At 57.1% G+C, this 25,438-nt stretch overlaps 12 protein-coding genes across 12 annotated transcripts; 6 read left to right on the top strand and 6 right to left on the bottom strand.

Annotated features, from left to right (window-relative positions):
* Positions 1-19: 19 nt before the first annotated feature.
* On the bottom strand, positions 20-1,219 carry COLE_00374 (uncharacterized protein; the record flags this gene model as incomplete). The annotated part of the gene is made up of 5 exons (XM_018424096.2): positions 20-481; positions 700-812; positions 948-1,065; positions 1,111-1,144; positions 1,176-1,219. 5 exons carry the CDS (start codon positions 1,217-1,219, stop codon positions 20-22), a joined length of 771 nt encoding a protein of 256 aa, XP_018276483.1.
* Positions 1,220-1,408: 189 nt separating this feature from the next.
* Positions 1,409-3,486, top strand: COLE_00375 (uncharacterized protein; the record flags this gene model as incomplete). The annotated part of the gene is made up of 4 exons (XM_018424097.2): positions 1,409-1,567; positions 1,615-1,695; positions 1,831-2,668; positions 2,702-3,486. The coding sequence occupies 4 exons, from the start codon at positions 1,409-1,411 to the stop codon at positions 3,484-3,486; spliced, it is 1,863 nt and encodes a 620-aa protein (XP_018276484.1).
* Positions 3,487-3,579: 93 nt separating this feature from the next.
* On the bottom strand, positions 3,580-5,875 carry COLE_00376 (uncharacterized protein; the record flags this gene model as incomplete). The annotated part of the gene is made up of 4 exons (XM_018420960.2): positions 3,580-3,876; positions 3,911-4,124; positions 4,173-4,874; positions 4,947-5,875. 4 exons carry the CDS (start codon positions 5,873-5,875, stop codon positions 3,580-3,582), a joined length of 2,142 nt encoding a protein of 713 aa, XP_018276485.1.
* A 1,256-nt stretch (positions 5,876-7,131) lies between these two features.
* COLE_00377 (uncharacterized protein) lies at positions 7,132-8,543 on the top strand (the record flags this gene model as incomplete). The annotated part of the gene is made up of 7 exons (XM_018424871.2): positions 7,132-7,158; positions 7,196-7,299; positions 7,338-7,510; positions 7,543-7,769; positions 7,806-7,942; positions 7,980-8,389; positions 8,440-8,543. The coding sequence occupies 7 exons, from the start codon at positions 7,132-7,134 to the stop codon at positions 8,541-8,543; spliced, it is 1,182 nt and encodes a 393-aa protein (XP_018276486.2).
* A 1,745-nt stretch (positions 8,544-10,288) lies between these two features.
* On the top strand, positions 10,289-10,381 carry COLE_00378 (uncharacterized protein; the record flags this gene model as incomplete). Its single annotated transcript, XM_018419695.2, has 1 exon — positions 10,289-10,381. One exon carries the CDS (start codon positions 10,289-10,291, stop codon positions 10,379-10,381), a length of 93 nt encoding a protein of 30 aa, XP_018276487.2.
* Positions 10,382-10,927: 546 nt separating this feature from the next.
* On the bottom strand, positions 10,928-12,120 carry COLE_00379 (uncharacterized protein; the record flags this gene model as incomplete). Its single annotated transcript, XM_018427101.2, has 4 exons — positions 10,928-11,093; positions 11,126-11,531; positions 11,566-11,886; positions 11,919-12,120. The coding sequence occupies 4 exons, from the start codon at positions 12,118-12,120 to the stop codon at positions 10,928-10,930; spliced, it is 1,095 nt and encodes a 364-aa protein (XP_018276494.1).
* Positions 12,121-12,464: 344 nt separating this feature from the next.
* Positions 12,465-13,859, bottom strand: COLE_00380 (uncharacterized protein; the record flags this gene model as incomplete). The annotated part of the gene is made up of 3 exons (XM_065626076.1): positions 12,465-12,899; positions 12,938-13,607; positions 13,648-13,859. 3 exons carry the CDS (start codon positions 13,857-13,859, stop codon positions 12,465-12,467), a joined length of 1,317 nt encoding a protein of 438 aa, XP_065482570.1.
* Positions 13,860-14,086: 227 nt separating this feature from the next.
* Positions 14,087-16,545, top strand: COLE_00381 (uncharacterized protein; the record flags this gene model as incomplete). Its single annotated transcript, XM_018419698.2, has 7 exons — positions 14,087-14,198; positions 14,255-14,639; positions 14,678-14,773; positions 14,807-15,935; positions 15,980-16,065; positions 16,108-16,453; positions 16,504-16,545. 7 exons carry the CDS (start codon positions 14,087-14,089, stop codon positions 16,543-16,545), a joined length of 2,196 nt encoding a protein of 731 aa, XP_018276489.1.
* Positions 16,546-16,683: 138 nt separating this feature from the next.
* COLE_00382 (uncharacterized protein) lies at positions 16,684-17,400 on the top strand (the record flags this gene model as incomplete). Its single annotated transcript, XM_065626077.1, has 1 exon — positions 16,684-17,400. One exon carries the CDS (start codon positions 16,684-16,686, stop codon positions 17,398-17,400), a length of 717 nt encoding a protein of 238 aa, XP_065482571.1.
* A 24-nt stretch (positions 17,401-17,424) lies between these two features.
* COLE_00383 (uncharacterized protein) lies at positions 17,425-19,964 on the bottom strand (the record flags this gene model as incomplete). Its single annotated transcript, XM_018421518.2, has 8 exons — positions 17,425-17,517; positions 17,549-17,623; positions 17,662-18,539; positions 18,579-18,801; positions 18,837-19,027; positions 19,106-19,349; positions 19,389-19,679; positions 19,872-19,964. The coding sequence occupies 8 exons, from the start codon at positions 19,962-19,964 to the stop codon at positions 17,425-17,427; spliced, it is 2,088 nt and encodes a 695-aa protein (XP_018276491.1).
* A 582-nt stretch (positions 19,965-20,546) lies between these two features.
* On the top strand, positions 20,547-21,777 carry COLE_00384 (uncharacterized protein; the record flags this gene model as incomplete). The annotated part of the gene is made up of 6 exons (XM_018421519.2): positions 20,547-20,789; positions 20,845-21,011; positions 21,055-21,172; positions 21,219-21,415; positions 21,462-21,605; positions 21,645-21,777. The coding sequence occupies 6 exons, from the start codon at positions 20,547-20,549 to the stop codon at positions 21,775-21,777; spliced, it is 1,002 nt and encodes a 333-aa protein (XP_018276492.1).
* A 237-nt stretch (positions 21,778-22,014) lies between these two features.
* Positions 22,015-24,204, bottom strand: COLE_00385 (uncharacterized protein; the record flags this gene model as incomplete). Its single annotated transcript, XM_018420961.2, has 9 exons — positions 22,015-22,269; positions 22,320-22,477; positions 22,516-22,747; positions 22,789-22,891; positions 22,930-23,313; positions 23,366-23,389; positions 23,435-23,781; positions 23,838-24,077; positions 24,127-24,204. 9 exons carry the CDS (start codon positions 24,202-24,204, stop codon positions 22,015-22,017), a joined length of 1,821 nt encoding a protein of 606 aa, XP_018276493.1.
* Positions 24,205-25,438: the final 1,234 nt, after the last annotated feature.

Here is a 25,438-nt window from a genome sequence, read left to right on the forward strand (position 1 = left end):
CCGCTGCATGTATCTATAATCACAAGTTGGGGTTATTCTCTAGCGCTTCAAGACGAGCAATTTGGGCATCACGCCGCGCGGTGCGCCAGCGCGCGAGCTGCGCATCCTCGTGCGGCCGGAATCCGAAGATCTTCGGGTCGTACCGTTCAGCCTTGAGGGCCGCCCTGGCAGTGCTGATGGCACCGACGCCGGCCGGCTCGCGACGCAAGTCCGAGCGGTCCGATACGCTTGGCTGGCCCTTGCTTGGAATCATTTGCGGGTAGGCCATGAAGAGCATGTGCGGGAATGTCGTGCCGAAGTAGGCGCCATCGATGCTGCCGTGGCGGTTGCTCTTGGGCGAGTAGATGTCCTCGCAGCGGGGGCAATAGAGCTTAACAGGCTTCTGGAACGGGATGTCGGTCAAGCCGACAGGCAAAAGAGGCTGCGAGTAGCAGTAGACGCGCGGGCAGCGACCAAAGTCGGCTTTGCGGTACTTGTCGAGCTGAAGTTAGCGTCCGGCGGGCGAGAGAATGGGGACTTTGAGAAACCGCGGGAAGGTGCAGCGAGGAGCATCGGCGATCCAAGGAAGCAGCAGGCGGGTTCCTACGTTGGCAGTGTGCCGGAAGCGGCCCACCAAGAGTATCGTCCGCATTGCCTCCTCGGCGCGCGGGCAGCACTCTCGCCCTGGGGCTTTCCCTCCATGTTTCTCAATGTACCCACCATCTTCTGCAATCCTCGGCTGGTGATCACGTAGCGCGCATGAATGAGACCATACAAGAATCTCGCGGACGACTCGATAGTCTCGCGCGTTTCCTCATCCAGGTCCTCGTCGTCTAAGGTTAGCGCGTGTGCAAACACCGAGACATCCTCCTTCCAACCAGCCCACTCTGTCTCCATCGTCCCCAGGCGGGGTGAGAAGAGCCATGAAGCACAGGGGTGAAGGAAGGCGGCGAAGGCGCGCGACTAACCCAGCGTGTCGGTGATCAAGTCTAGGGCGCGCTGGTACTCGCTCACGACCTCGCCGTTCAGACCTGTGAGGTTGAAACGGTCGAGGATGTAGTCATCGTCAACCTCCGCAAAGTATTCCTGTCATCAGCCCGATATCGCCTGTTTGGTCCAAAGAGAACGCACATTCCCCTTTGTCGAGAGGAACCAGCTGATCCAACTGCCGTTAGCGCCGCATATCCAGTACTCACGAGTTGGCGTAGTCGCTGTCGGTGCCCGTAGAGAGGTCGTCCATCGTCGTTGAATGGCGAACCCGGATGGACATAAGGAATTGGAGCAACCCGAGAATGGACTGAAGGGATTGCTGATTGTCTACGCCTTCGTCTGACCCGACGTGCCTGAAATTCCACCTGGCACCCAGCGATCCAGTGTTCCATTACGCCATTGTCCACCCCCCGTCTCTCCCAAGTCCACATCGTCCACAATGTCTGCAACGGCCGGGCCATCGAGGCCTGCGGCTCAGGTCCCGCCCCCTTCGACGTCGGGCGACTCCGAGAGCATCGTCCCTCCGTCGCGCACTGGTCCCGATGTGGCCGTGCTGCGCGAACTGGGGAAGCAGGCCCTCATTGAGGCGCTTAATGAGGTGCGATGGTGTGCAGCTGTCCCCTTCAAGGCTAGAACTGACGGCAGGTGCAAGGCGCCAAGACGCTTGTGCTGGACTCCGCCCTTGCCGGGCCGCTCGGTCTCGTGACCGATGTCGCCAGCCTGAAGGTGAGTCGCGATGCGTTTGCATCTATGGGCGGACCGTATCACCCTCTCGGCGACTGAGGTGCTGGTCCTGTACCCACGGCTGAGAACACCCCGGCAGCATCCTGGCTCTGCCGTGTGTGACACCGCTAACGCCAGCACCATGGCGTCGACAAGATGTTCTGGCTCGAGCCCGGCCCGCTCAATGTCAACACACGTAACGTCGTCTGGCTTTGTCGGCCGAAACGCGCGCACATGCGTGTCATAGCCGAGCAAGTCCGCGCCGCTCCAGGCCTGGTCTACACTGTGCTTCTGGTGCCGCGTGTGACTGAGCTGTGCCGGAGAGTGCTGGAAGACGAGGGCGTCATCGGCGACGTCACGTTGGCCGAGTTTAAGCTCGAGCTCATTCCCATCGAGAACGATGTGCTAAGCCTGGAGCTTGACGATGTGGCGCGCGACATCTTCCTCCGAGGCGATGACACACCGATCTACTACTCGGCCCTAGCGCTGGGAACGCTACAGCGTGCCTTCGGCTCCATCCCGCGAGTAGTGGCGAAGGGCGATGCAGCTCAGAAGCTCGCCGCCCTCCTCAAACGCCACAAGCCTGAGGTGCCGCCCTCCGAGCACATCGACAGCCTCATCATCATTGACCGCGCTGTGGACTGGGTCACGCCCATGTGCACGCAGCTCACATACGAGGGCATGCTCGACGAGTTCATCGGCATTCACCACGCCCACATGGAGGTCGACCCCAAACTACTCGATCCGAACAGCACCACAACAAAGAAACGCAAGCATCACCTTTCCTCCGCCGATCGCCTGTTTGCTGATCTTCGGGACCTCAACTTTGCTGTTGTGGGCAGCAGGCTGAGCAAGCTCGCGCGCCGTCTCGAGACTGACTATGGCGGCGCGAAGACTCTCAAGAGCGTCAGCCAGATGCGTGACTTTGTCGGCAAGCTCGGAGGCCTGAAGAGCGAGCAAGAAAGTCTGCGCTTGCGTAAGTTGAGCTCCTTTTCCATGCTGATTTCAGACACGGCCCTTGCGGAGCAGCTCATGCCCCTCACGCAGACAGAAGAGTTCAACAAGACGCTTGAGGCGCAGCAGAATCTCGTGGCGGCCTATGACCCGGCGGCCCAGCTCGCGATAATTGAGGACCTGTTGGCACAGGAGGCCTCGATGCCCGCTGTCCTGCGCAGCGCGGTTCTCATGTCTCTCACGGCCGGTGGCATCCGCCCGAAGCCGCTCGAGGCGTTCAAACGTGACTTCCTCCAGACGTACGGGTATCACCACTTGCCGCTCCTCGTGTCTTTGCAGGAGCTAGGTCTGCTTGTGAAGGCACCATCGCCTGCTCAGCCGCCGCTGAGTGTGCGCAAGAACCTGCGCCTAGTCGTCGACGATGTTGACGACGCGAACCCACACGACATCTCGTACGTGTACTCGGGCTACGCACCCGCCAGTGTGCGGCTGGTGCAGGCGGCAGCGCAGCGCAGCGCGATGAATGGCGACAAGAGCGACGTCGTGCGCATGGAGGGCAAGCGGCCCATCACCGGCTTCCGTGGGCTGGAGGACGCTGTCGCCGCCCTCCCCGGCGCTAGCTCGGACTCGGGGACTGGCGGCGCAAGCCGGCATGCGGCAGGTACAACGCTCGTTTTCTTCCTCGGCGGCTGTACGTACGCCGAGATCAGCGCGCTTCGCTTCATGAGCCGCCAGGGCGGGCGGCAGTTCATGGTGGCCACAACGGGGATGGTGAACGGCACGACGCTGCTCAAGAGCTTTGGGGACCCGGAGCCCGTGCCGCTGCAGCCTCAGCGATAGATGGCCGAGCCGAGCGAGGGCTGCGACGGAGATTGGGCGATAGACAAGCTTGACAGTTGTACATATGCATACAAATAGAGCTGACCTCGCTATCTAGTCTAACCCTGCCAAGACGCTCCCCACCCTCCCCTCCTGCCACGCTGTTAGCACGCCGTTGAAGTCGAGGCGGAGGAGCAGCTGCTCAACATGCCGCCCTGCCGCCTCGCCATCGTCGACTCGGCTCTTGCTCATGGGTCCGACGCGGCGGCTGAGACTGGCCCTCGAAATACTCGCACGCGTGGACACCGAGCCCGTCCCGCTCGCGCTGCCACTCATACTTGTGTCGACGACGGGGGGCGCTTGCGACTCAAGCAGTAGGCGGAAGAGGTCAGTGACCAAGTCCAGGAGTGTCTGCTATCAGCTGGTTCAATCTCATGGAGCTCACCTCGTTGACCTCATCGACTGCTTTGGCGCGCTCGCCGACCACGTCCCCTTCTTCATCAGAGAGAAGCTCTGGGAGCACGTCGCCGCCCCAACGTTCCACAAGCCCGCAGAAGCGCTTGCACGTGTCGAGAAGGTCGCGAACAAGTACAGCGCTTTCGCGGTCGGCAATGAGGAGGCCTTCGCGGAGGAATGCCAGGTGGCGGGCGTGCATTTGCCTGGCATTAGCACAGTCGGCCGGTTGCTCCTGAGGCATCGTGACTTACCGCAACGTGAGGAAATCGAGATACTGTGCACCGCGTCCGGGCGCCCCGCCGTCCCCGAGCGATTCGAGGAGGCGGCGGTGCTGCGCTCCTACGATGTCGACCATAAAGTGGGACAGCAGCTGGTCGAGAACGAACAGCATGCCTCGCACTAACCCCCATCCGGCGCGGGCGAGGGCGCTCCGCCGCGCTTGCTCCCGCGCGTCGGCGCCTCCCTCGTGAGTACCAGTGTATACTCTTCTCCGCCGTTGCGCATGACCCAGCGCCGTCCACACGTCCAGCACGCGTAAGTGCGTGTCCCGCAATGCGAGAAGGTACGCGTGTATTTCGCCGTACGCCGCCAGCGCTGGCGGGGTCATGAACAGGTTGAGTGGCCAGGAAACAGTGGCGGTAAGATGAATCGGCGCACCGAGGAGGGCGGGTGCGAAAAGGCTGCGCACATCGTCAGACTTGGCTGGCGTAAGGAGCGAGGACGGTTTCAATGGACCGAGAGGCATAGCCCAGTGCAATGCCTCGAGACCCTTGTCTCGCTCGACATCCGTGCCGACCGAGGCGCGGAGCAGCGCAAGATCCAGATCGTGTGGTCGGATGACAGAGGAAGAGCTCGTAGGGTTTGCCGTGACCAAGCGGTCGTGCCGCAACCGTCCAATCTCGCGGATAACGTTGAGTGCAAAATCGGCTTCGCGTGTCAGGAAGTAGTTCGCGCTGGTATTAGAAGTGCGCATTGAGCAGGATCACTCGGCCAGTCATGGAAATGACAACACCGGCTACACTCACAAGCTCTCAATTGCGTCAGCCACCTGCTGTCCCGTGAGAATGTGGGTCCATAACCACTCGCCGACGTCGGCGCGTACACGCTGCAGCGCCATGTCCAGACCTTCCGGTTCAACTGTCATGACTCGCTGACGAGCGGGTTCTGTGACAGCTCGTGGCAGCGCGCGTCCCTCGCGCTTCAAAGTCGCGGCAACCCTGCCAACGTAGAGCATGCTCTCGCGCGCGCTGGCCCCAACGCAGATGGGAAGGAGCTCCAAATTGAGTTTGTACAGGCGGTGCGGTGGGTCGGCACCGGCGTCGAGTCCGAGCGCTGGAACGGAGGGAGATGATGTGTCAGGCGCAAGCCCATCGAGGAGGAAAAGGCAGAGGTGAGATAGGAAGAGTTGCCACACGGCGCTCAGGAGGGTGGTGTATATCCTTCGTAAAGAAGGGTCGCCGGAGGAGGAAAGCGTGGTGAGGTGTGTGAGGAGTTCGCCCGGTGTTGGTGGGAGGGAGTGGACGAGGGCGGCGAGAGAGACAAGTGGGGCGTGCCACTCATCGAAGGTGGCGAGGAGGAGGGAAAGCGGGACATATGCGCCTGAATCAAAGGGCTGTACAATGCTGTTGTCGTTGGCGAGGATGCGCGCTTCCGTTTCCACAAGCAAGTCGGTGTACTCGTCGAGGACGCCGCGGACCGCACCGGCCAGGACAGCAACGTACTGTCCTGGCTCCTTCCCTCCCTCCGGTGTCTTGAGCACAGCGGCGCGCGCCGCGCCTTGCGTTGCGTTGGACCAATCGCGGACGCGACGGTAGTCCCCAGCCAGGCGCCCCAGCGTCGTAAGCGCGGCGACCTCACCTGGATGCAGGTGCTCCGCGAGAGCGGGCGCGACCCCGTCAGGTGTGATGAGTGATGAGGGGTAGCCGCCGAGGACGAGGAGGACCTCCGCAAGCATGGTGATGGTGCGGCGCGTCGGATCCATATTGTTGTGAAACGCGTCCTGGTTCATCATGCGCGTCATGACCACGTGACGCAGTTGGCACATGGGTTGAACCTGGGGGTTTTCTAATGTGGCGACTGTGGGCCGCCCGAGTGTGCTCATACGTCCTCAACTCGACGCTGCATGGACACGATTCTTCTTGTGATATCTAGAATGTAGATATCTCAAGCCTTCTTCCAAAATCAGCTTCATTCTGCAAGCGAGGGTCTCGCGAAGGTGCAGTACAGCCTCTATATCTCGCAGAAGTCTACCATCCGTCGAAAACATGCAGTCATATCCGTGTCTCACAAGCCATTTAGACCTGGATCTAGTGTCTACTCGGATATGCAAAACATCTCAGAGACGCTTTGGGAGACTCCAGGCCATTAATCTCGCTGCAGGCAGGTCAGCGTTGCAAGGTGTTGAAAAATATCTTTGTCTATTAATCCAGCCCGTCCCAAAAACAACTCATGTTGCATCCTGCTGTCAAGTTTATCTCTCTGAATCATCAAACAGTTTTCATCGCAATACTGAAATCGGTCGCAGATATGCATGGCCAGTGCTATCGGCGACGACCTTTTGAGGATATCTGCCACACCCCTATCCTAATGACACTAGAAACTGAATGGTATTTCGCACGTGGGTTTGAACGGAAGCAAACAAGCGATTCAAGCGACGCGTCATGCAATGTGTTGAGAAAGTCAACCCCTCCGTCATCTTGATCAGCTTCCCATCTCATGCCTCCCACCAGAACACCAGACGCAATGAATGGTGAGCTGGGCGACTTGCACGGCAGCTGACTAAAGTCACAATCAAGCACGCGGGCAAGTCGTACCCCATCGATGTCGATGTGGCAGCGCCCGCCACTGCTTTCAAGCAGTCAATCTACGAGGTTACCGGGGTGCCGACTGGTACGTTCCTGCTCAGCCGCCGCTGCGAAGGAAGGCATTTCTTACGCCGCCAGACCGTATGAAAGTGATGGTCAAAGGCATCCTGAAGGACGACGCGGATATGTCCAAGCTGGGTCTCAAGCCTGTGAGTTTACACAGCTGATAGAGAACGCTCACTGACGAACAGGGCCAGGTCATCAATGTGCGTGATCGGATGCATGAGGAGGCCTTGACTAACGACAGGTCATCGGCACCGCTGGTCCACTACCCGAGGCGCCGAAGAAGCCGGTTGTATTCCGTAAGAACATGCCCAACGGGCGTCGCTGACACCTAGTTGAGGACATGGACGACTCCGAGCTTGCCCTCAGCGTGAGTTTCATTTGCACGTCCACTTGGCTGACTTCAGACGCGCACCCCACCAGGCCTTGTGAACATTGGCAACACCTGTTATCTCAACTCGACGCTGCAGGCGCTGCGCGCCGTGCCACAACTCCAAACAGCCTTGGAAGGGTGAGTTGGAGGCGGCGGAGAGTAATTGCTGACCTCAGTTTCTCCGCAGGCAGTGGACCGGAGGCCCGGCTCGCTCTTTCAGTCAAGAATCTATACTCCGGCATGACGCAGACGACTGAGCCGGTGACTCCTTTCGCCCTGATCTCTAATCTGCGCATTCTCGCGCCGCAGTTCGCCGAGCAAGATCAGCGCGGAGGATTTGCCCAGCAGGGTGAGCTCGCGACGCGACAGAGCTAATGGCAGACGCGGATGAGGCGTGGACGCAGGTGGTGTCAGCGCTGCGCTCATCGCTCCCCGGCCAGAACGGGCAGGGATCGTGTGTCGACGACTTGATGTCAATCGAGCTTACCAAGACGCTCTCGACGCCCGAGGCGCCCGAAGAGGCCCCTTCGACGTCGACAGAAAAGGCGCTTAAGCTCGAGTGTAACATCTCAATCAACACAAACTTCTTGATGTCGGGGATCATGGACGTGAGCGCCGGAGATTGGTGAGGAGCTGACAGGTAGAGCCTGGACCAGCAGATTGAGAAGAACAGTCCCTCGTTGGGCCGGTCCGCCACGTACAACCAGAAGACGCGCATCTCGAGACTCCCCAATTACCTTGTGGTGCACCTCGTGCGCTTCTACTGGCGTCGCGACATTCAGTAAGCTAAGAGGCGGCGTGCCGGTGCTAACTGAAAGGAAGAAGGCAAAGATCATGCGCAAGGTCAAGTTCCCTCTCCAGCTTGATGCGCTGGACATTGCAACGGACGAGCTGCGTGAAAAGCTGGCCCCTGTGAACGCCGAAGTAAAGCAGATTCTTAAGACGCGGGATGACCGGGCCAAGATCGCCAAGCGCGCGAAGGGCAAAAACGCCCCTACGGAAGAGAAGGCGGAGGAGCAGCACCGCGAGGAGGAGCACAAGAAGGTCGCGGAGCTGGTCGAGACGGCTGGCGGAGTCGCGGCCGGCACCAACCCGTCCGGCATGTACGAGCTGTGTGCGATGGTTACGCACAAGGGCGCGTCAGCCGACGCGGGACACTACATTGGTTGGGCGCGCAAGGAGGGTGGATTCGCGCCTTCCGGAGAGGAGGAGTGGTACAAGTTTGACGGTGAGTGGGATAGCTGCAGCGGATACGCGTCGCACAAGAGCTGACATCAGACGATAAGGTGTCGGGCGTGACGGCAGACAAGATCACGTCCATGGACGGCGGCGGCGAGGACTCGGTTGCCTACATTCTTCTGTATCGGTATGTCGCGATCTAGACTGAGTACCAATCTGACCTTCAGCGCCATCGACATCTAAAAGCAAGATGCGGTCTCGCATGCATATCGCATCGCCCGCTTGTACTCAACAACCTATGCATACACTTCACGTCGCTGGTTCTCGTGCGGCAGCTTGGAGCACCGTCTATCTGAGGGGCATTGCGCTCGCTCCGCATCGGCGTCCTGCCACGTTTCCTTCCGCGCTGGCATCGCTTGCGCACTTGCACTTTCAGCCGTCTCCGCCGGCTTCCAGGCTTCCAACCGTGGTACGAATCAGCCACCATATCTCTGTCCGTCCTTCGTAATCCTTCCTTTGAAAGGCCGAAAGGCCGGCCCGAGGAGTCCTTGGAGATCGGGGGCGAGGCCATCGGGCAAGTCACAGATCGAGGCCTTTAACGGCACTTCTGGGTGTCGGCGCATTCCTTGTACCCGCCCGCCCACGTGTCCGAGAGCGGCAAGAGCGGGACCTGCGGAGCAGTGAGTGACACTGCGGTGCGTGCGCAGGAAGGGGTGGAGGGCTCGGAGCCCAGCGCCCCGCACACAGCAGCACACAGGCGATCGGAGGAGTGGCGTGTGTGGGTGGCGGAGGACCTTCGCCGAGGCGCGTGGACGGACGGCTTCCCATCTTCGGCGGCGTCAGCCACCACCGCGGCGTCGGTGTACCCTTGTGCACGTCCCTTCGTCCCTTTCCATCCACTGTTCGGTTCTTCCTCGATCTACCGGCCACCGGGTCATGAGCACACACACCTGTTTGTGGGAGTAGGGATGAGGGAATGTGGCTGATGAGCGAGATGTGGAATGCGGAACTGAAACAACCCTGAGAGCTACGGATCGTCTGCGAAGGCCAAGTACAGAAAGCATTGTACACTCGCATCTTTAGGATCTGGGGTGCGAAGGTATACGGGAGCGCGCGAGTGCATGGCCCAGAAGGTGGAACTCTTGCATGAGATGGGCACACACGCGGGAGAACGAAGGGTGCATAGGCAGGGAGTGGTTCCAGCACTCCACACACGCTGGTGGGGACAAAGTGGCAGCGTGGCGGAATCCCCCTTTGTGCACGTGCCGATCGCCCCAAAGGCCCTCGTAATCTTGTTGTATCCTTGTGCGACTCACCAGCAACAATCTGTGGTCTGCAATCGCACATGTGTTGAACTGCATTCCACATCTTTTGGCCTGCTGCTGCCTCCAAACCTCCCAGCACCCGCAGCGGCCGCAGCGGGGCAGCCGCCATCACGCCGCCACAAAGGCACTCCCTGCACCACAGGCCGCAGAACGGCCCCGTGGCCGGTGGCGTGCACACACCACCGCGCCCGCCTCCGTGTGGGGCGGGCGCATCACGCACCCCATCCCAGGCGCTACGGCCATCAAGAGCACCCACAGGCGCCGATGGGCGCGCGAGCAGACACGAATGCACACATTTCAGCGCGTGGAACAATGGACACGGAGCACACAACTTCCAACGCGGCAGGCGCCGCAGTCACGCTTCTCCCGCCATCCCCCCGCCCCCAAACTTGCCGCACCGTCCGGGGCGGGCTCCGTTTGCGGCCTTTGTCAAGCTTCCACGTACATGGATTTGTGTCAATCTCGATCCAAGTCCACTGTTTGCTCCCTACGGTGAGACTCGATTACACATATAAGCAGCTCTGGCATCTGCTCTTTCGACCCACCAACAACGCCTCCTCCTCTCTACAACAGCCTCTCCAGCCTCACCCACCAACCCCACCAACCCAACCAACCCACCAACAATGTCGGCCTTCACCACCGTTTTTGAGCAGCCCAAGAACTACGAGTCCTGGGACGACCAGATGTGGTCCTCCTTCTGGTGCACCATCGCCTAAGTAAGCATCCTCCTTTCCACCCTCCTCGAGCTAACCGATAGGCGATGCACCTGCAACCTCCCATTGACAGTCACCCACTGACGGTCCCATCGTGCCCTATACATTAGCTGCAACGATGCATATTTTTAGTATTTAAGCTGTGCAGCGCTCCTGCTTTGTCGGCCTGACACTCCCCATCAGCCTTCGGATGCTTTATCAGTCGACTCAAAACCTTAGATGGCCCCCAGCGTTGGGCGACATCTGCTCGGCATGCCTCTCTATGCCTTACATTTACTGAACCTCAATTCGTCTTGGCTCACTCGACGTGAAGGTAATTCAGCTTTTTGAATGGCGCGAGGTCCACGCCGTGTGCAGTCGCGCCGCTCATGGACAAGTGGGCCACTTCCGTTGTAGATCGTCAGTATGAATCAGCGCCTGCAACACTCAAGCCATCGCAGCGTCTCGCAACTGGCTACTGAGGCCCTGTTCCAGGTTATAGGCACGTGTAGACGACAAAAGAATGCAATTTCATCCATTATAGCGGGCGTCCTCAGTACAGGAACCTTCTCACACGACCGAACGCTCAACTGTCACAGCAATGCCGGATCCGACATGGCTGAATTCGGAATGTCTGTCGTCCTTGCTCACCCGCCTGTCAATCTGGGGCCCTTCCTCCCACGCAGCACCAGTGAGAGTGACGATCGTGGACCCTAGGGTCGGGATGTCCACGGCTCTGGCTGTCAATTTGTCAGGGCCATCACTCACTCCTTCTGCCGGACGTTGAGGGCGCGTTTGATAAATCGCCACACCTTCAGGTATTGTCCCACGGCGTCCTCGCCGAAACTGAAAAAAGCGAAGACGCTGATAGCGTAAAGGACCGCCAGATAAAATGGTACGTCCACCGTCACGGTGGTGTTGAACATCTCCTCAGGGAATTGAGAGACGAGGCCGAAATTGCTGTGAATGCTGTCCCAGCTTGACGTTGGTTGTATATCGGCTCCGTGTACAACAAATAGGATGAGCAGGTTGAACACGGTGCCGAACATCAACAAAATGCTGTCGGTAATGGCAAGACCCAAAAGGCGAAGATACACCCCCGTTGTCAGGCCAGAGCCGGAGAGGATAGAGCGGAACTGTGCCCGGCGAACAAAAAACCAACGCATGGCGAGAGCTACGGTTAACCGTGGTTGCGGCCTCACACTCACCAGCGTAGAACAAAGAAGCGCAAGCAATGAGCGTTGGGAGAATGAACCGAATCACGATAGTTGGCCATGAGATAACAGAAGGAATCATTGGCCCCCACGTCTCGGCGATGTCATATCGATGACCTTGGACAGTATAGTTGACGGGAAGCATGAGTAATGGGCAGACGACGCAGAGGAAGAGCTCCTCCGCATACCGGTACCGTTTCCGAGGTTGATCTAAGACAAGCTTGCGTCGTGGTGACGCAACAGACGCTAAACGCCTCATCTGAGCGAGTGAACACAAAGGAACGGTATAAAGAAGGAGCATGACAATCCTGGCACCTCCTGTCAGGACAACTCAATGGTGGACTCACTGATGTCGCACCAGATAGGAGCACTATCGGCGAAGTTGTCAGCCCACACCAAGGTGTTGACCAAGGTGACGAAGTGAGTCAGCCACAGCCAGCCGATGAGGCAGACGAGAGGAGCATTCCGGGCCTTCCAGTGCCAAGGAGCAGGCAGAAGAAGAACGACAAGGCTAATACAGCTCCAAAACGGGTAGTCGGGATGACGCATGGTGTGCCGAGCGACCGGGGAAATTGGAGAACGGAGAACGGAGACTGGAAAGGGGAGAGTGGAGAGCGGAGAGTGAAGTCTGAAGAGTGGAGAGAAGACAGTAGTGGAGAGTGGAGAACAGGCGAGTGCAAGTGGGAGTGGGAGAGGTAATGGCGAGCAGGTGCGAACAAAGAGGTGAAACGGGGGTAGCAGGAACCGCCACCCAGTGACGCCACAGGAACAAAGAAGACGATGTTCGAAGGATGCCAGTTAGGGTGTGCACATTACATAAGGAGATCTGGAAGCTGTCCGCGGATCTGCACCTGCCTGCGGACCGTGGCTACTGAACTGCTCGATTAGCGATGTTATGGTTGACAGAGGAAACTCACGGAGAGGGTCCCTAAAGTCTGTTGATTAGCATTGTCGTGGGAGCATACACAGAACTTACGTTGCTGGTTGTTGTTACGGAAACCGACCTTGGTGCGGAAATGCTCCCGCGCCTTCTGATCCTTGAACGCCTTGCCTTGCTTCTTCGCCCACTTCGCCTCACCGGCATTGCGCGCCTTGACCATGTCAAGACCACGACCGAAGGCGCCATGGCCTCCTGCCACCGGCACCAAAGCGGCACCTGGATCCGCCAGACGTTGGCGAACAGCCGCGACCTTTGCTCGGACGGGATCGTGAGCGTCAGCCGGCGCCGGGCGCAAGCGCTGGGCGTAGTATACTTTGAGGGAGCGATGGCCGAGGACGCGACCGGAAGGAAGCACCAGCGAAAGACCATCACCAGCAATGCGCGGAACCTGCGGTCAGTTGGCCTCATGCCTCCAAGGATACATGCCTCGTCGTCCGATCGATCCTCAGATCCATCCTGGTCCACATCTTCCCAATCTGATTGATCGGAAAGGAACTCGCCCTCAAAATCGTAGAAGTCCGCAAGCTCAGCGCGATCCTCGTTCGTATCGTAAGCGATCTTGCAATGACCCTTATCAATCATGTGTTTGCGGACGGCGGCAAGGCTGCCAAACTCCTTGCCCCCATTTGGGCAGAACAGGCACAGGTTGCCGATGGCTACCTTCTCGCCAAGATAGGCCAGTAACCCACTGACGTCGACAAGAAGGTCGCGGTCGGGAATGAAGAAGCTGTGTGCTCGCGACATGTGCTCAAAGTTCGTCGCAGGGTCGGTGGAGCGGTAGTTACAGAACAGACAGTCATTCGGACTGATCCGGCGACGAGAAGCGGCAATACGAGCCTCAATATCGCTGTCGACGCCGGTATCGCTGTCGTCGTCAATATCTTCGACGAGACATGTTTCTAGGCGGTTGTCAGTCGAGGGCATGTCAATGTCGCTCGCGTGTTCTCCTTGAAGCCCAACGACCTCTGTCACGGGCGCCGCCGATGACCCTTGGTCCGCTTGATGCAAACGACCTTGAGCGAGACTGGCCTCACGGTCTCGATGCTTCTTGGACACAACATGGGAGCGGAACGAGTTCTCGGACGAGAAAGCCTTGCTTTACACGTCAGTACGGGCGCTATAATGCAAGTGCTTACTTGCATGACGGGCAGAACATGCCCCTTGGGTCGGGGCGTACTGCATTTTGCTCACGACGCTCAATGACTTTATCGTTGAAAGCTTGCGCGGCGACGGGGGGAAGATTTGCCACTCGACGCTTCATGTTGTATCGGTGCCAGTCTGTGCCAAAGTGAGAGCGTTGCTCCTCTGCAGTCTCGAAGGCGATCCGGCATGATATACAGGTGAACATGGTGAAAATGAGCTCGGTGTTGGGCCAGTGGTTCGATGCTAGAAGGAGATGAAGGGTGATGAGGTTGATGGGCCGTGTCTGATCACCCATCGCCATCGGAAATTGCTGACTGACAGGAATGGTCACGTGATGCTGTGAGGACCTCCACCTCCACTTTCGAAATCTTCGCTGACTTTCAGTTCTCCATTTCATCGTCCTGTATTCCTCCTTTGCCATCGTTTCACGTCATGTCAACGCACGACTTCCAAGCAGACTGGATCACTGGCAATGATGACGCTCCCTCTTCCAACATCTCCTCAAAGAAGGGGAAGACATCTGTCGGAACATGGGCCAACCTCGGTGAGGAACCTCATTGTGTTCTGATTCATTCTCCCGTTGGTCATGCTCACAGACAGGAGTTTTCCCCCCCATAGTACGCGCCCTCAACCTTCGCGGTTTCAAGAATCCCACGCCTATACAGCGCGCAGCTCTGCCGCCAGCAATGGCTAATCCTCCTAAAGACGTTCTTGGCATGGCACGCACTGGCTCTGGCAAAACTTTGGCGTACCTGCTCCCACTTCTTCACGCACTAGGAGGGACTCGCAGACAGTCATCAGGCATTCGAGCCCTCATACTTTGTCCCAGTCGTGAACTTGCCGTCCAGGTCCTCAAGGTGGGGAAGGACTTGTCACGAAGCCTTGCCGGACGCAATAAAGACTCGGAGGCTCTGCGATGGAGCATCATCATGGGCGGCGAGTCCCTCGATGCTCAGTTTGAGTCGATCTCCGCGAATCCTGACATGTAGGATCAAGGCTTCAGAGCCCATGGCTGACTCGCAGTGTGATCGCAACTCCTGGTCGCTTCCTCCATTTGGCTGTTGAGATGGACCTTGACTTGCGACAGGTGCAAGTGGTTGTGTACGACGAAGCCGACCGGTGAGCACATCCGAGGTACCACACTGACTTTAGCCTGTTTGAGATGGGTTTCGAGATCCAACTGCGGGAGATCCTCCACCGCTTGCCGTCAACACGTCACAACTTGCTGTTTTCAGCGACCCTTCCCACCTCACTCGCGGAATTCGCTAAGGCCGGCTTGAACAATCCGGCTTTCATTCGACTAGACACTGAGCACCGTATCAGCCCCGATCTCGAGCTTGCATTCTTGTCGGTCAAGCCCGATGAGAAGGATGCAGCTCTTCTCGCTCTTCTACGTGAAGCCATTCACATCCCCGTCGCCAGCGCTGCGTCCGATGAAGGTCCTCGCGCAATCATCTTCGCTTCTACGAAGCACCACGTTGAGTACATCTCTAATTTGCTTAAAGCGGCAAGCTATCGCACGTCTTATATTTACGGGTCTCTCGACCAAGTCGCCCGTCAGCAGCAGCTACGCCACTTCCGAGATGGTCAATCAGAGGTACTTGTTGTCACCGATGTTGCAGCTCGAGGCTTGGACATTCCGGCGATGGGTCACGTCGTCAACTACGACTTCCCATCTGGAGTGAGGGTTTTTGTTCACCGAGTGGGTCGTACAGCACGTGCGGGTCAGAAAGGCCACGCTTGGAGTCTTGTCACGCGTGACGACCTCCCTTACCTGCACGACCTCGAGGTGTTCCTTGAGCGTTCGATCATCTCCGACACCGAGGCTTTCGGCGCTGTTCCTCAAGATATCATTGAGGCCACATCGGAGTACATCCATCACAGTTTGGAGACGTCTGAGCCCCAGCTCACCTCCTTGCGGAGTGTCATGAAGCGTGGCCAGGCAATGTTCGAACGCTCTCGTAGCAAGGCAAGCCGTGAAGGCTATCGAGCTCTGAAAACCGACAAGGTCACCAGGAGTACCACGCGCACCCACCCTGCATTCTCATCCGGCGAGCAGGACAGCGAGGTTGGCGAGAAAAGGGCAACGCTCCTCGCAGCTATTCACGCCTATAACCCTCAAGAGACTGTCTTTGAGGTGGGAGCGAGGGGTGGGCAACACACGACGGCTGTGGTCATGAAACAGCGCCGCTTGGCATTGGCGCGGAGTCAAGCTCGCAAGCGAAAAGCTGAAGAGGAAACCGATGAAGCAGGAGAAGGTCAAGCTGAGAACGACAGGAAGGTTAGTCAACGTTCACCTCCTCTTTTCTTGCCCCTGACGTGCAGGTTCACAATTCCATGCCTAACAGGTCATATCGCGACCCCAACTTCTTTCTGCCCCACGAGAATGTTGAGACAAATCGTTCAAAGGGGTGAGTCCGGCAAACTCTGTGCAATCTCTCCTGACGAGATAGATACTCCCTCTCTGAGGGGACATCGTTTGCCGAGCAGGCTCGCTCTGCGACGATGGATTTGAATGCCGATGACGCCGACCAACAGCGTGCTCAGAAGGCCAGCCAGCTTAAGTGGGACAAAAAACGAAAGCGCTTTGTCAAGGACACCCCCGGTGAAGATAACAAGAAGATGATCAGGGGCGAAAGTGGAGCACTACTTCCAGCCACGTTCAGGAGTGGTCGTTACACGGAATGGAAGAAGACTGCACACCGCCTTTCAGGCCAACGCGCTGGATCACAGTCCCTCAAGGCGTCAGGTCTCGCAAGCGCTGAGACCATTCTCAAGACGCGTCGTGAGAAGGAGAAGGTGAGTAGGATAGGAACTTCCCACAGCGCTCACAGCGCTCATCGATTCAGCGACAGCAGAAGAATGGACGTACGCCGAAGAAACGCCGTTAGGAGAATCCGTTGTCTGAGCCTATGGGAGTTGTGTCATATGATTAGACTGCGGCATTAGTGTTCGGCTTTAGTTTTGTGGCATATTTGCAGATCAGTGATGCTGACTTTGGGAGTCGTTATGATACTGAATCATCCAGAATGGCTGTCGACTACTCAAAAAAGAGCTATTGGCGTGAGCGACTGTCCCGGGAGAAGGATGTCGGCTTCGAGTGGCTTCTGCCGACAGCGGAGATTCTGTCTACGATATCGGATGTGGTTGGGGAGGTAAATTACGCCAGCACGCCCGTGACAATTCTCCACTTCGGCTGCGGCTCTTCCACACTGGGTGTCGATCTCCAACGCCATCTCGGCGACCACTTCGCCATCTCGGACGCCGACTATGCTAGCTCCAGCTTACATGCTCGAGACTTTGCTGATTCTACCGTGTCTGAATCCTTCTCTTCGCTTCAAGTTCCCCTTTACGATATCGACGTTCTCGACCTGAAGTCGTTGCTATCCATCGCCCCAACCGAGGGATGGGACGTGTTCATCGACAAGTCTACGGCAGATGCGATTTCGTGTTCCCCACCCCTTCCAGGAGTATCGTATAGCAAGCACGCCTGTAACGCCGACGAGATTGATGCTCTCTCAGTGTTATGCGCCAACCTTCGCTCTGTCGCATCACGTCATTGCCGCTGGATTAGCATCTCTTACTCTGCCACCAGGTTCGACTTCCTCACAGACTGTCCTGAAGCAAGCTGGCACGTTGTCACGAAGATCCCAGCGCGCTTACAGGCAACGACGAGCACCAAGGAGGGACGAGTCGTGCATCAACCAGCCACTGGGACATGGATCTGGGTTCTGGCGCCTCGGTAACCCATTAGGTCATGATCATTGTCTCTACAGGAGTGGTCCTACATACGCAGTCATGAGTGATTTGTTGTGTAACCCTACAGCCAGTTGCTGGCCATCGTGGCGCCATGCCATAGCCATCTGGGGTCAGTCCGCAAGACGTTGCCCTTACCATCATTGGCCTGTCGCGCGTGCTCTGGCGCTCTACATCCTCCTCAATTTCATACTGCTTGAGAACTTCGCCTGTCTGGGATGAGTGAGATGCGAATCTCTTTAGGGACGCACCTCCACGTCCCAGAGGATGGCTTTCCCGTTCCATCCACCACCAGCAAGCACACCTCCAGGGCGGGCCAAGCTGGTCGACGGAGAGAAAGCGATGGAGCCAGTACCGTGCTCCAGGCCGAGCAAGGTGTGGAGACACTCGCCGGTACTGGCGTCGAACAGCTTCACTGTGGAGTCTTGACCACCACTGTTGTCAGCGACGGCAAACGTGGGAGCGCACGCTGCGATGATCATCCGACCGTCTCTACAAGAGGGACCCCACTCCACTGTACTCATGCGCTTGTTTTCGGTGTTACTGCTGACCACTTGAAGCCGGTTGACGCAATACTCGTTGCCCTGCAAAACTGTCATCTGAAAGAAATCGTCAACTGATGATTCCTTCTCTCGGGGTTGCTTGCTGGGCGAGAGAGATCTGCTGGCGGTACCGCGATCAGCAGGGTAATGGGGAAGCTTCCAGATCATGATTGTTCCATCGTCGGAAACGGAAGCGAGGAGGCGCTGTTGGTCGCCCTCAGCGCGACGGGGAGGTGACCATTTAACCCGCGTCACATCATCGGAATGGCCTTTGAGCGTGAATCGAGGGCGGCGGTCGTTTGATCGATAGATGAAGATTGTATGATCGTTCCCGCCAGACGCGAAAACATCGTCGTCCAGCCAGTCCACGTCGTTGACCTCTTTGGAGTGGGACTCAAAACTCAGCTGTTTGGGGGATTGCAAGTCAAAGTTGAGCAGGAAGAGACAGACTGTGAAGTCATCCTTGGCTGCCAGCAAGGAGTTGCCTGATGGGTTGAACTTGAGAGAGTTGATGGTTCCGCGACCGTAGCTCAAAATACCTTGGAGCTGCCCAGAGGGAGTGAAGAGGCGTCCGACTCCATCCGAAGCTCGCTGTCAGCTTCTCAGCATATACACCCGCCGCATACCTGTGACAAACACGGTCCCGTCCGGATGCCAGGCCAATGCGGTGACCGCCTTCTTTGAGCTATCGATCGCCTTGTGACTAATGGATGTGGGTTTTTGCTGGAGCTGGAGGGCATGGCTGGAGGGGTCCGATGCCTCCATGAAGTGCCACCGTCGCGCCGTTCCATCGTTGCTGCCGGTCACTAAGACCTCCTTGTCCTTGGGGTTCCAAGCGAGGCATGTCACCTATTCATGAACACATGTCGCAGATCTCAACCTACAGCATCTCGGTGCTCCGTCCAGGAATTGCCTTCGCTTGCGGGCAGTCCTGCGATTCCACTGGGCTTTGCAACTCTCGATACGGGTCTGATATCCTTGGTGTCATCTGTTTTTGATTTCCTGCGATCATCATCCCGGATCCTCTTCGATGCTGGAGTTGCAACCCCCCCTTCGACAGAGGGAGTGTTTGTCTCTATGGCTCCCTGGCGAGGGCTGGTAGTGCGTCCTGTACGAGAGATATCCGCACCCTTGACAGTTGTAAGGACATCACCTGCACTTTTCCTTTTGCCTTTACCAATTGCAAGGGGTGACATGACATCCATGTCACGAGCTGTAGTGGGCGAGTTGCCGCCGAGGTCGCCCTGAGCGGCGTCGTGACATTGTTGAGTAGGAAATGTATCTGGGCGTTGTGGGGGCGGCGACGACACAGCTGGTGCGGGTGTCGCTCCTTCCGGAGAGCAGATGTGAGGAACTAGGAGCTGGAAGGGCGAGTGGCAAGGTGGCGCAGATGATTCCTGGGGAGATGAGCACTCTAAGCTCTGTTGGGTACTGACCGTCTCGGTTGCGGTATGACGCTCAATCTCCTCCCATCGCAACGCTTTCCAGAGTTTGCGAACCAGTTCTCCTCGAGGAACCTTTCCATGAGGGGCACCGAAGAGCTCCGATCCCGATGCTCGAGTGACGCCGTTTGTACGACTGTTGTTACCAGATAAACTCGATGCGGCTCGCTGAGAGGGAGGGGTAGGATATCCGGGGTTGAACTGTTGGAAAAGCGATGTCGAAGGAAGTGCAGACTCGGAGAGAAGGGTGAAAGCTGTGTGCTTGAAGTTGGACTCGAGCAAGTACTAGAGTGAGCACGCCCTTCTCCCATGCTGTTCGTCCTGTGGTGCTTAAGCACTGTCATGCAGCGGTCTCAACCCGCAAATACGCCAACACTGCTCCCTCAACGACATTATAATCCTCTTATTGCTTCTTCCGCATCCCTCGCCTTTTCCTCCGTTCCCCCCCTTCCCTTCTGGACGCCAGTCTGCACTCACAAGATAGATGAGAATGTTGATTTCCTCACTGGTGAGGTGTATATTGCCGGGGCCTGACACTTGCCCTACGGCAGGAGCGCTCTCGGGTGCCATAGATATCGGTACTGCACAGTAGGATGATGGATTGCGGTAGAGCGGAACCTGTAGGAAGATGTGACAGGGAGCGAGAAGGGAGCGGGGGGGGGGGGGGAAGGTGGGGATGGCGAAGCAGAGCTGCAGTGGAGAGATCCGACTACAGGGATGACTGGATGGTGGGATGTCGTGGTTAACGGGCTGATAGAAGGGAACGGGGGCGGATGGGGATGGACTCGGAGATCGGAGAGGTGATGGATGGGGTTGATCGGCTGAGGAGATGGGGACGTCAAGACGTTGTTGCTGATTGCGGTGTCAATAGATGCCGTGGTGGAGGGCGGCAAGATTCGGTCCCGTCGCACTCTGTCGGTCTAGATTGTGAAGGACCCTTGTGTATCTTGGGGTTGCCACACCATATTATCGCCGCGTCAACCCGCAATTCATGCCACGTGCCTGGCACGTCGTTCCGGTGCGATGCTCTCGCGTCTTGTCAGGGCACCCGTGCAGTGCGCGGTGCATACCTGCAAGCTGGCCACCAACACCGCGCGTTATTAACGTCTTCGTCTCTCATCCGATCTCCAGTTCCGGCATCTCGTCCTCGCCATGCCACCAATCTCTTTCCTCCCCTTTCTACAAACCGTCCCTTGGGGCACTCGCGTCTTAACAGCACTTGTCATCGTCGCCTCCCTCACCCAGTTCCTCCTCGCCTCGGTTGTCCGCCAGAGCTCTTCAGTCTCCCCCGCGTACGGGCACGAGCTTCCCTGGCTAGTTCTTATTCCATCAACAAGCTGGAAGTTTCCATGGACCCTCCTAACCGCCGGTTTCGTCGAATTGAACATCTTCGAGGTCCGTAAACTAACGCCAATTTGGCTCTGAGACTTGGCTAGCTGACGTTTCGCAGTTCCTCTTCTCCCTCATTACGGTTCCACTTGCATGCCGATACCTCGAACGGCTCTGGGGAATTCGTGAGCTCGCTCGATTCACGTGTGTCGTGATCGTCGCCTCAAACATCATCGCCTTCGGCTTCGCCTGGATTCTCTACATTCTCCTCGGGTCGGACGCAGTCCTGTACGTCTTTGGCTGCAGATTCGGATATGTACTAACGGCTCAGTTCAGGATTGCCTTTCCATGGCCTGTCTGGTGTGCAATCCGGCATTTTGGTAGCGTTTACTCAAATCATTCCAGAGCATCAGATCCAGCTGTTTGGAGTGCTGAAAGCGCGAGTCAAGGTCAGTGCATTCGTCCGCATTTACCTTGCGCATGCTGACAGCTCAGACCATCCCTGGCATCTTCTTGCTCGTTTCCAATGTGTTGGTGATCCTCCTTGGGCCATCTCCCTTCATTCTGATACAATTCGGATTCTTTGTGGCCTGGGTGTATCTGCGCTTCTTCAAGCTGTCGGAGAACGGCGAATACCGTGGTGACAGGAGTGAGACGTTCGCTTTCCAGTATTGGTTCCCCCCTTTCGTTAGGTGAGACTGACGATACGTCTCCGTTAGCTGAAGCTCACGACCATAGGCCGTACATCGTGGTCCTCGCCAATCATGTCTTCCGTCTTGCAGTGAAAGTGCGACTCGTACAACCTTGGGACGACGCAATGGGCACGCCCTACACTGTCCTTCCCGGCCCAGGCGGGGCGAGGGCAGAAGCTGAGCGCCGACGGTTAGTGGCATCTTTGTTGGCGACCTGCTCACGCTTAAGTGAACTGGCGTTGAGGGCTCTCGATGCTCGTCTGGCGACCTCCTCTCCCACACCTTCCGCGCCCCCAGCAGCGGTGCAAGGCCCCCCAGCCAGCAAACCCGCAGTGGAGGGGAAGGACACTCAAAGCGGATGATGAGGTGGTGCACAGGGTCGCCCGCGGCCCATCATACGTCATGTAGTCTGTTTCGGAGCGGTGATGAGATCGCGCAACTCCATCTGCAGTGTTGCAATCAATCAGTGCAAGACTGGTTTAATTGTCCATCGGCTAAAACAATGTTCTGCATACAGAGAGGAAGGGCGGCTGATGGATGGATATACTTCGCGGAGTAGTCGCTCTAACAGGTGTTCACAAGGCGGTTTTTCTGCAACGTCAGTTCTCATCACAAGGACAACTCACCGGCCAGGAGTAACCAGCTTGGGACCAAAGGGTGATGTTTGCGTTGTTGTACGGCTCAGGATGAGAGTTGATGTACTCCGCAGTGGGGTGGTCTTCAGGATCACAGCCGAGATAACCGTAGTCTGGAATCTGATAGACACGGACATAATCGATGAGCATGTGCGCCGGCCATTGCAGGTTCTGAAGGTCGACCTGCTGGAAACCATTCGACATGCCAAAGTTCATAATCTGGGCATCAGCTCGCTCACAGGCGCTCAAAGCCGCGTAGGTCCACTTACCAAGTACATGGGCTCCTGAGTGATTGGCCGCTGGCTTACACCAGAGAGCGGGTTGGGACCTGTGGCCTTGGCCTCCATGGTCCACGATTTTTCGTTGCCTGATACCCAGGTCACATATCCCTTGCTTTCGTCATTTTTATCGGCAAAGACCTCAACACCTAGAATGTCAGCAGTGGTTCTTCCGCCGAACACCAACCATAAATGTTGAACAAGCCACTGGTGCCGGTGTAGACGCCATTGTCCACGTAAACCAAACCAGAAACCGCCTGCTGGTAAACACCGCCAAGGTAAGTGTTCCACTTGGTGATATCGGTTGCCCAAATGGTCACGGCGTCGGATGAGTTGTCGAACTGGTAATCGGCGTCAAAAGGAGCGACTTGAGCTGACTGAGACATTTCGCCCATTCTCATTCGTGTGTCAATCTGACCCTGGAATGGTCAGCGTGCAAAGCTATAACGGCTCGGCCTACCTCAATAACATCTACTTCTGGCGCCCCGCGCCCGACACTCGGATTGGGGCCTGGGTGGTCCTCGCCCTTACACGTGCACGACGAGAGACGCTGCCCGGGAAGACTTGAATCGTCAGTCGACGGATACGATCACAATCTTACTATGACAGCGGGTCCCCGTCTGAAGTGGTAATGGCACCGGGAGGAGTAACCTCTCCGGAACCGGCGGGCCAGGTTTGGTTGGCCAGAGTGCCAAGGTCGCATGCGGTATAGGTGTAGGGCCAAAGGCCATCGGTAGTACCGCCGTAACCAGCACGGCCAAGATTGCCCAGAGTCCACACTCCGGGCCAGAATCCACCAATGCGGTTATTGCCTGGGAGGGAGACGCTGATCTCGAAGTAGTAGCTCCATTGGAAACACATCTGATTCCACGATTGCAGCATGCCAGATTTGAACTGGAGGTCGTTGATGGGTTCCTGTGTCATGGTGATCTTCAGGTGCCCATTTTCGGTGGTGATAGCCGAAGGGTGATACCATTCCAAGTCACTTTGGAGTCAGTCCCAATTTGGATACTGTAGTTTAGTCACACAGCACTCACACAGTGGGCCAGTAGTGGATATCACTTGGTATCAGCCAAAGAGCAGGTTCTGTCGAGAAGGAAACTTACACTGCAGTCCAGAACGGATCATCGCCGGGCCAAAAGGTCCGGCCGTCCTTGTTGAATTCGTCTGAGAAGACGAGCTCGTAGGCTTTACCATCGTAACCCACGCGACTGCGAACATCCATGGGTGTGTCGGGGTCAATGAGGCTGGGGAATCCAGCGATCAACGGAACTTGGCCAGTCGCATTGGTGCCTCCGAGATTGAAAGCGCCGTTGTTGCTTTGGCGGCGTTCAGTGTAGGTGGTGATGATCGGATATCCTGCAAATAGAGTGATGAGACACAGAAGCAAAAGGACGAGACACCCGATGTTCACAATGCCGCGGAGAGTGAAGATGGAGCCACCCCTATCATTCTGTGTGAGTTAGCCAAGCAGTTGACGGGAATTTGATCATTCAGTGGCCAACGCACCTTGCGGTCCCGCTTGGGATCCGGATTATGGAGATAGTCGTCGGCTTCGGGGTCGTTCCAACCCCAGCCATCGCTAGCACTCGAGGTCGCTCCGGCACGAGTACCATGCGTGGATGTCGACCTCGGCGCGGACAGACGCGAGCCCGACGACAGGCGGGATCCTGCCGAGCCTCCGAGCAGGGAAGCGGTTGAAGGGACAGGGTCGGTTGAGGCTGCTGGTCCATAGCGTCTCGAGGATCGCTGCGACCATTAGCGGGAGCTCTTCTTACCGAGCAAGTCGGACACATACCTGGCTATAGTCGAGATTAGGGCTACGAGTGCCAGTACCCGGTGGCAAGAGGGCACTATGGTCTCCAGAAGCCGACATGGCTTCGGGCAGAATTGACAAGGCAAGATGCGAAGGGAGGGCTAATGGATGAAGGAAGACTCTGACCTTGAGAAGAGATTTCAAAGGAGTCTATCAAAGAGTTGAGAAGGGTGGGCGGGGGCTATGAGAAGACAAAGGGGACACGGAGGCCGGAAGTGTTGTTGTGAGAAATGTAAAACGGGCGACGAGGTGTTTCTCGCGCGGAGAGCGTCGGAAAATAAGGTTGTTATAGGGGAGTGGGTGGAGTCGCGCGTGTGTGCGGGCAAGATATGGTGAGATGGGCGAGGGGTTGGGGAGGGGGGGGGAGGGGGGGGGGGTTGAATCCTCTCGAGGGGGGGGGTTCGCAAGTTGCCGTTATCGAGGCGAGTGGCGAGTGATCGCGAGCGAGTGGGAAGAGGGGGGGAAGAGAGACAGAGCGAAGGGGAGGGGAGGGGGGGGGAGGGAGGGGATGGATGGGGATTGAAGGATATGGAGATGGTTGATCGTTGATGATTGAGGAGTTGAGGAGCTGAGGAGCTGAGGAGTGAATAGAGGATGTGATTATTCCTAGTTGCGTGTTGGATGATGGATCAAAGATGATGGACGGTGGTGACCTTGGGGGCCTTGGGGCTGGGGGGCATGGGGGAAGGTTGAGACGTACTGCACAGAGGTCGCTCGAAGGCAGTGCAGACAACACAGGAGCACAGGGAGCGACGGCTGGAGGATCAGGGCGTAGGTGCAGTGGGGCTTGGGCGCGTGCACCTGTTGTACCCCCTGAATGTTTCCCCCTCCCTGTTTGTACCTGTATCGAAGAAAGACCAAAGGACGACCGAGTGATCCTAATAATTACTCAAAATGCTGATGAAATAATAGCTACTGCATATAGATGAACCATACAGCATTAATAGGCAGTTCCAATAGACTATGCTAGCCTTTGTCAGTACAGTAATACTATATAGCTATATGTACTATTTTGCTGCCATACTGCGTCGCCAGGGCCCTCCTTTACAAAGGAATCAGGGTCACGTTTGGCCAAAACACACGGGAACAGCAAAATCACATGCCATACTGGCCACACTGTTCTATGTCGGAGATCATACTAATAAGTTTCCTCTTGTACTAGATACCCACTTGACTTGTAGGGCCAAAGGCGATCCTTTCATGCGTCTCTCTACAAAGACAATGTAATTCCCAGCAAAGTACCGTTGTTGGATTAACACTGTATGTCTCTTTTGCTATATCGATGCGGGAGGGT

Source organism: Cutaneotrichosporon oleaginosum (genome assembly GCF_008065305.1).
Source record: "Cutaneotrichosporon oleaginosum strain ATCC 20508 chromosome Unknown ATCC20508_contig01, whole genome shotgun sequence".
NCBI lineage: Eukaryota > Fungi > Basidiomycota > Tremellomycetes > Trichosporonales > Trichosporonaceae > Cutaneotrichosporon > Cutaneotrichosporon oleaginosum.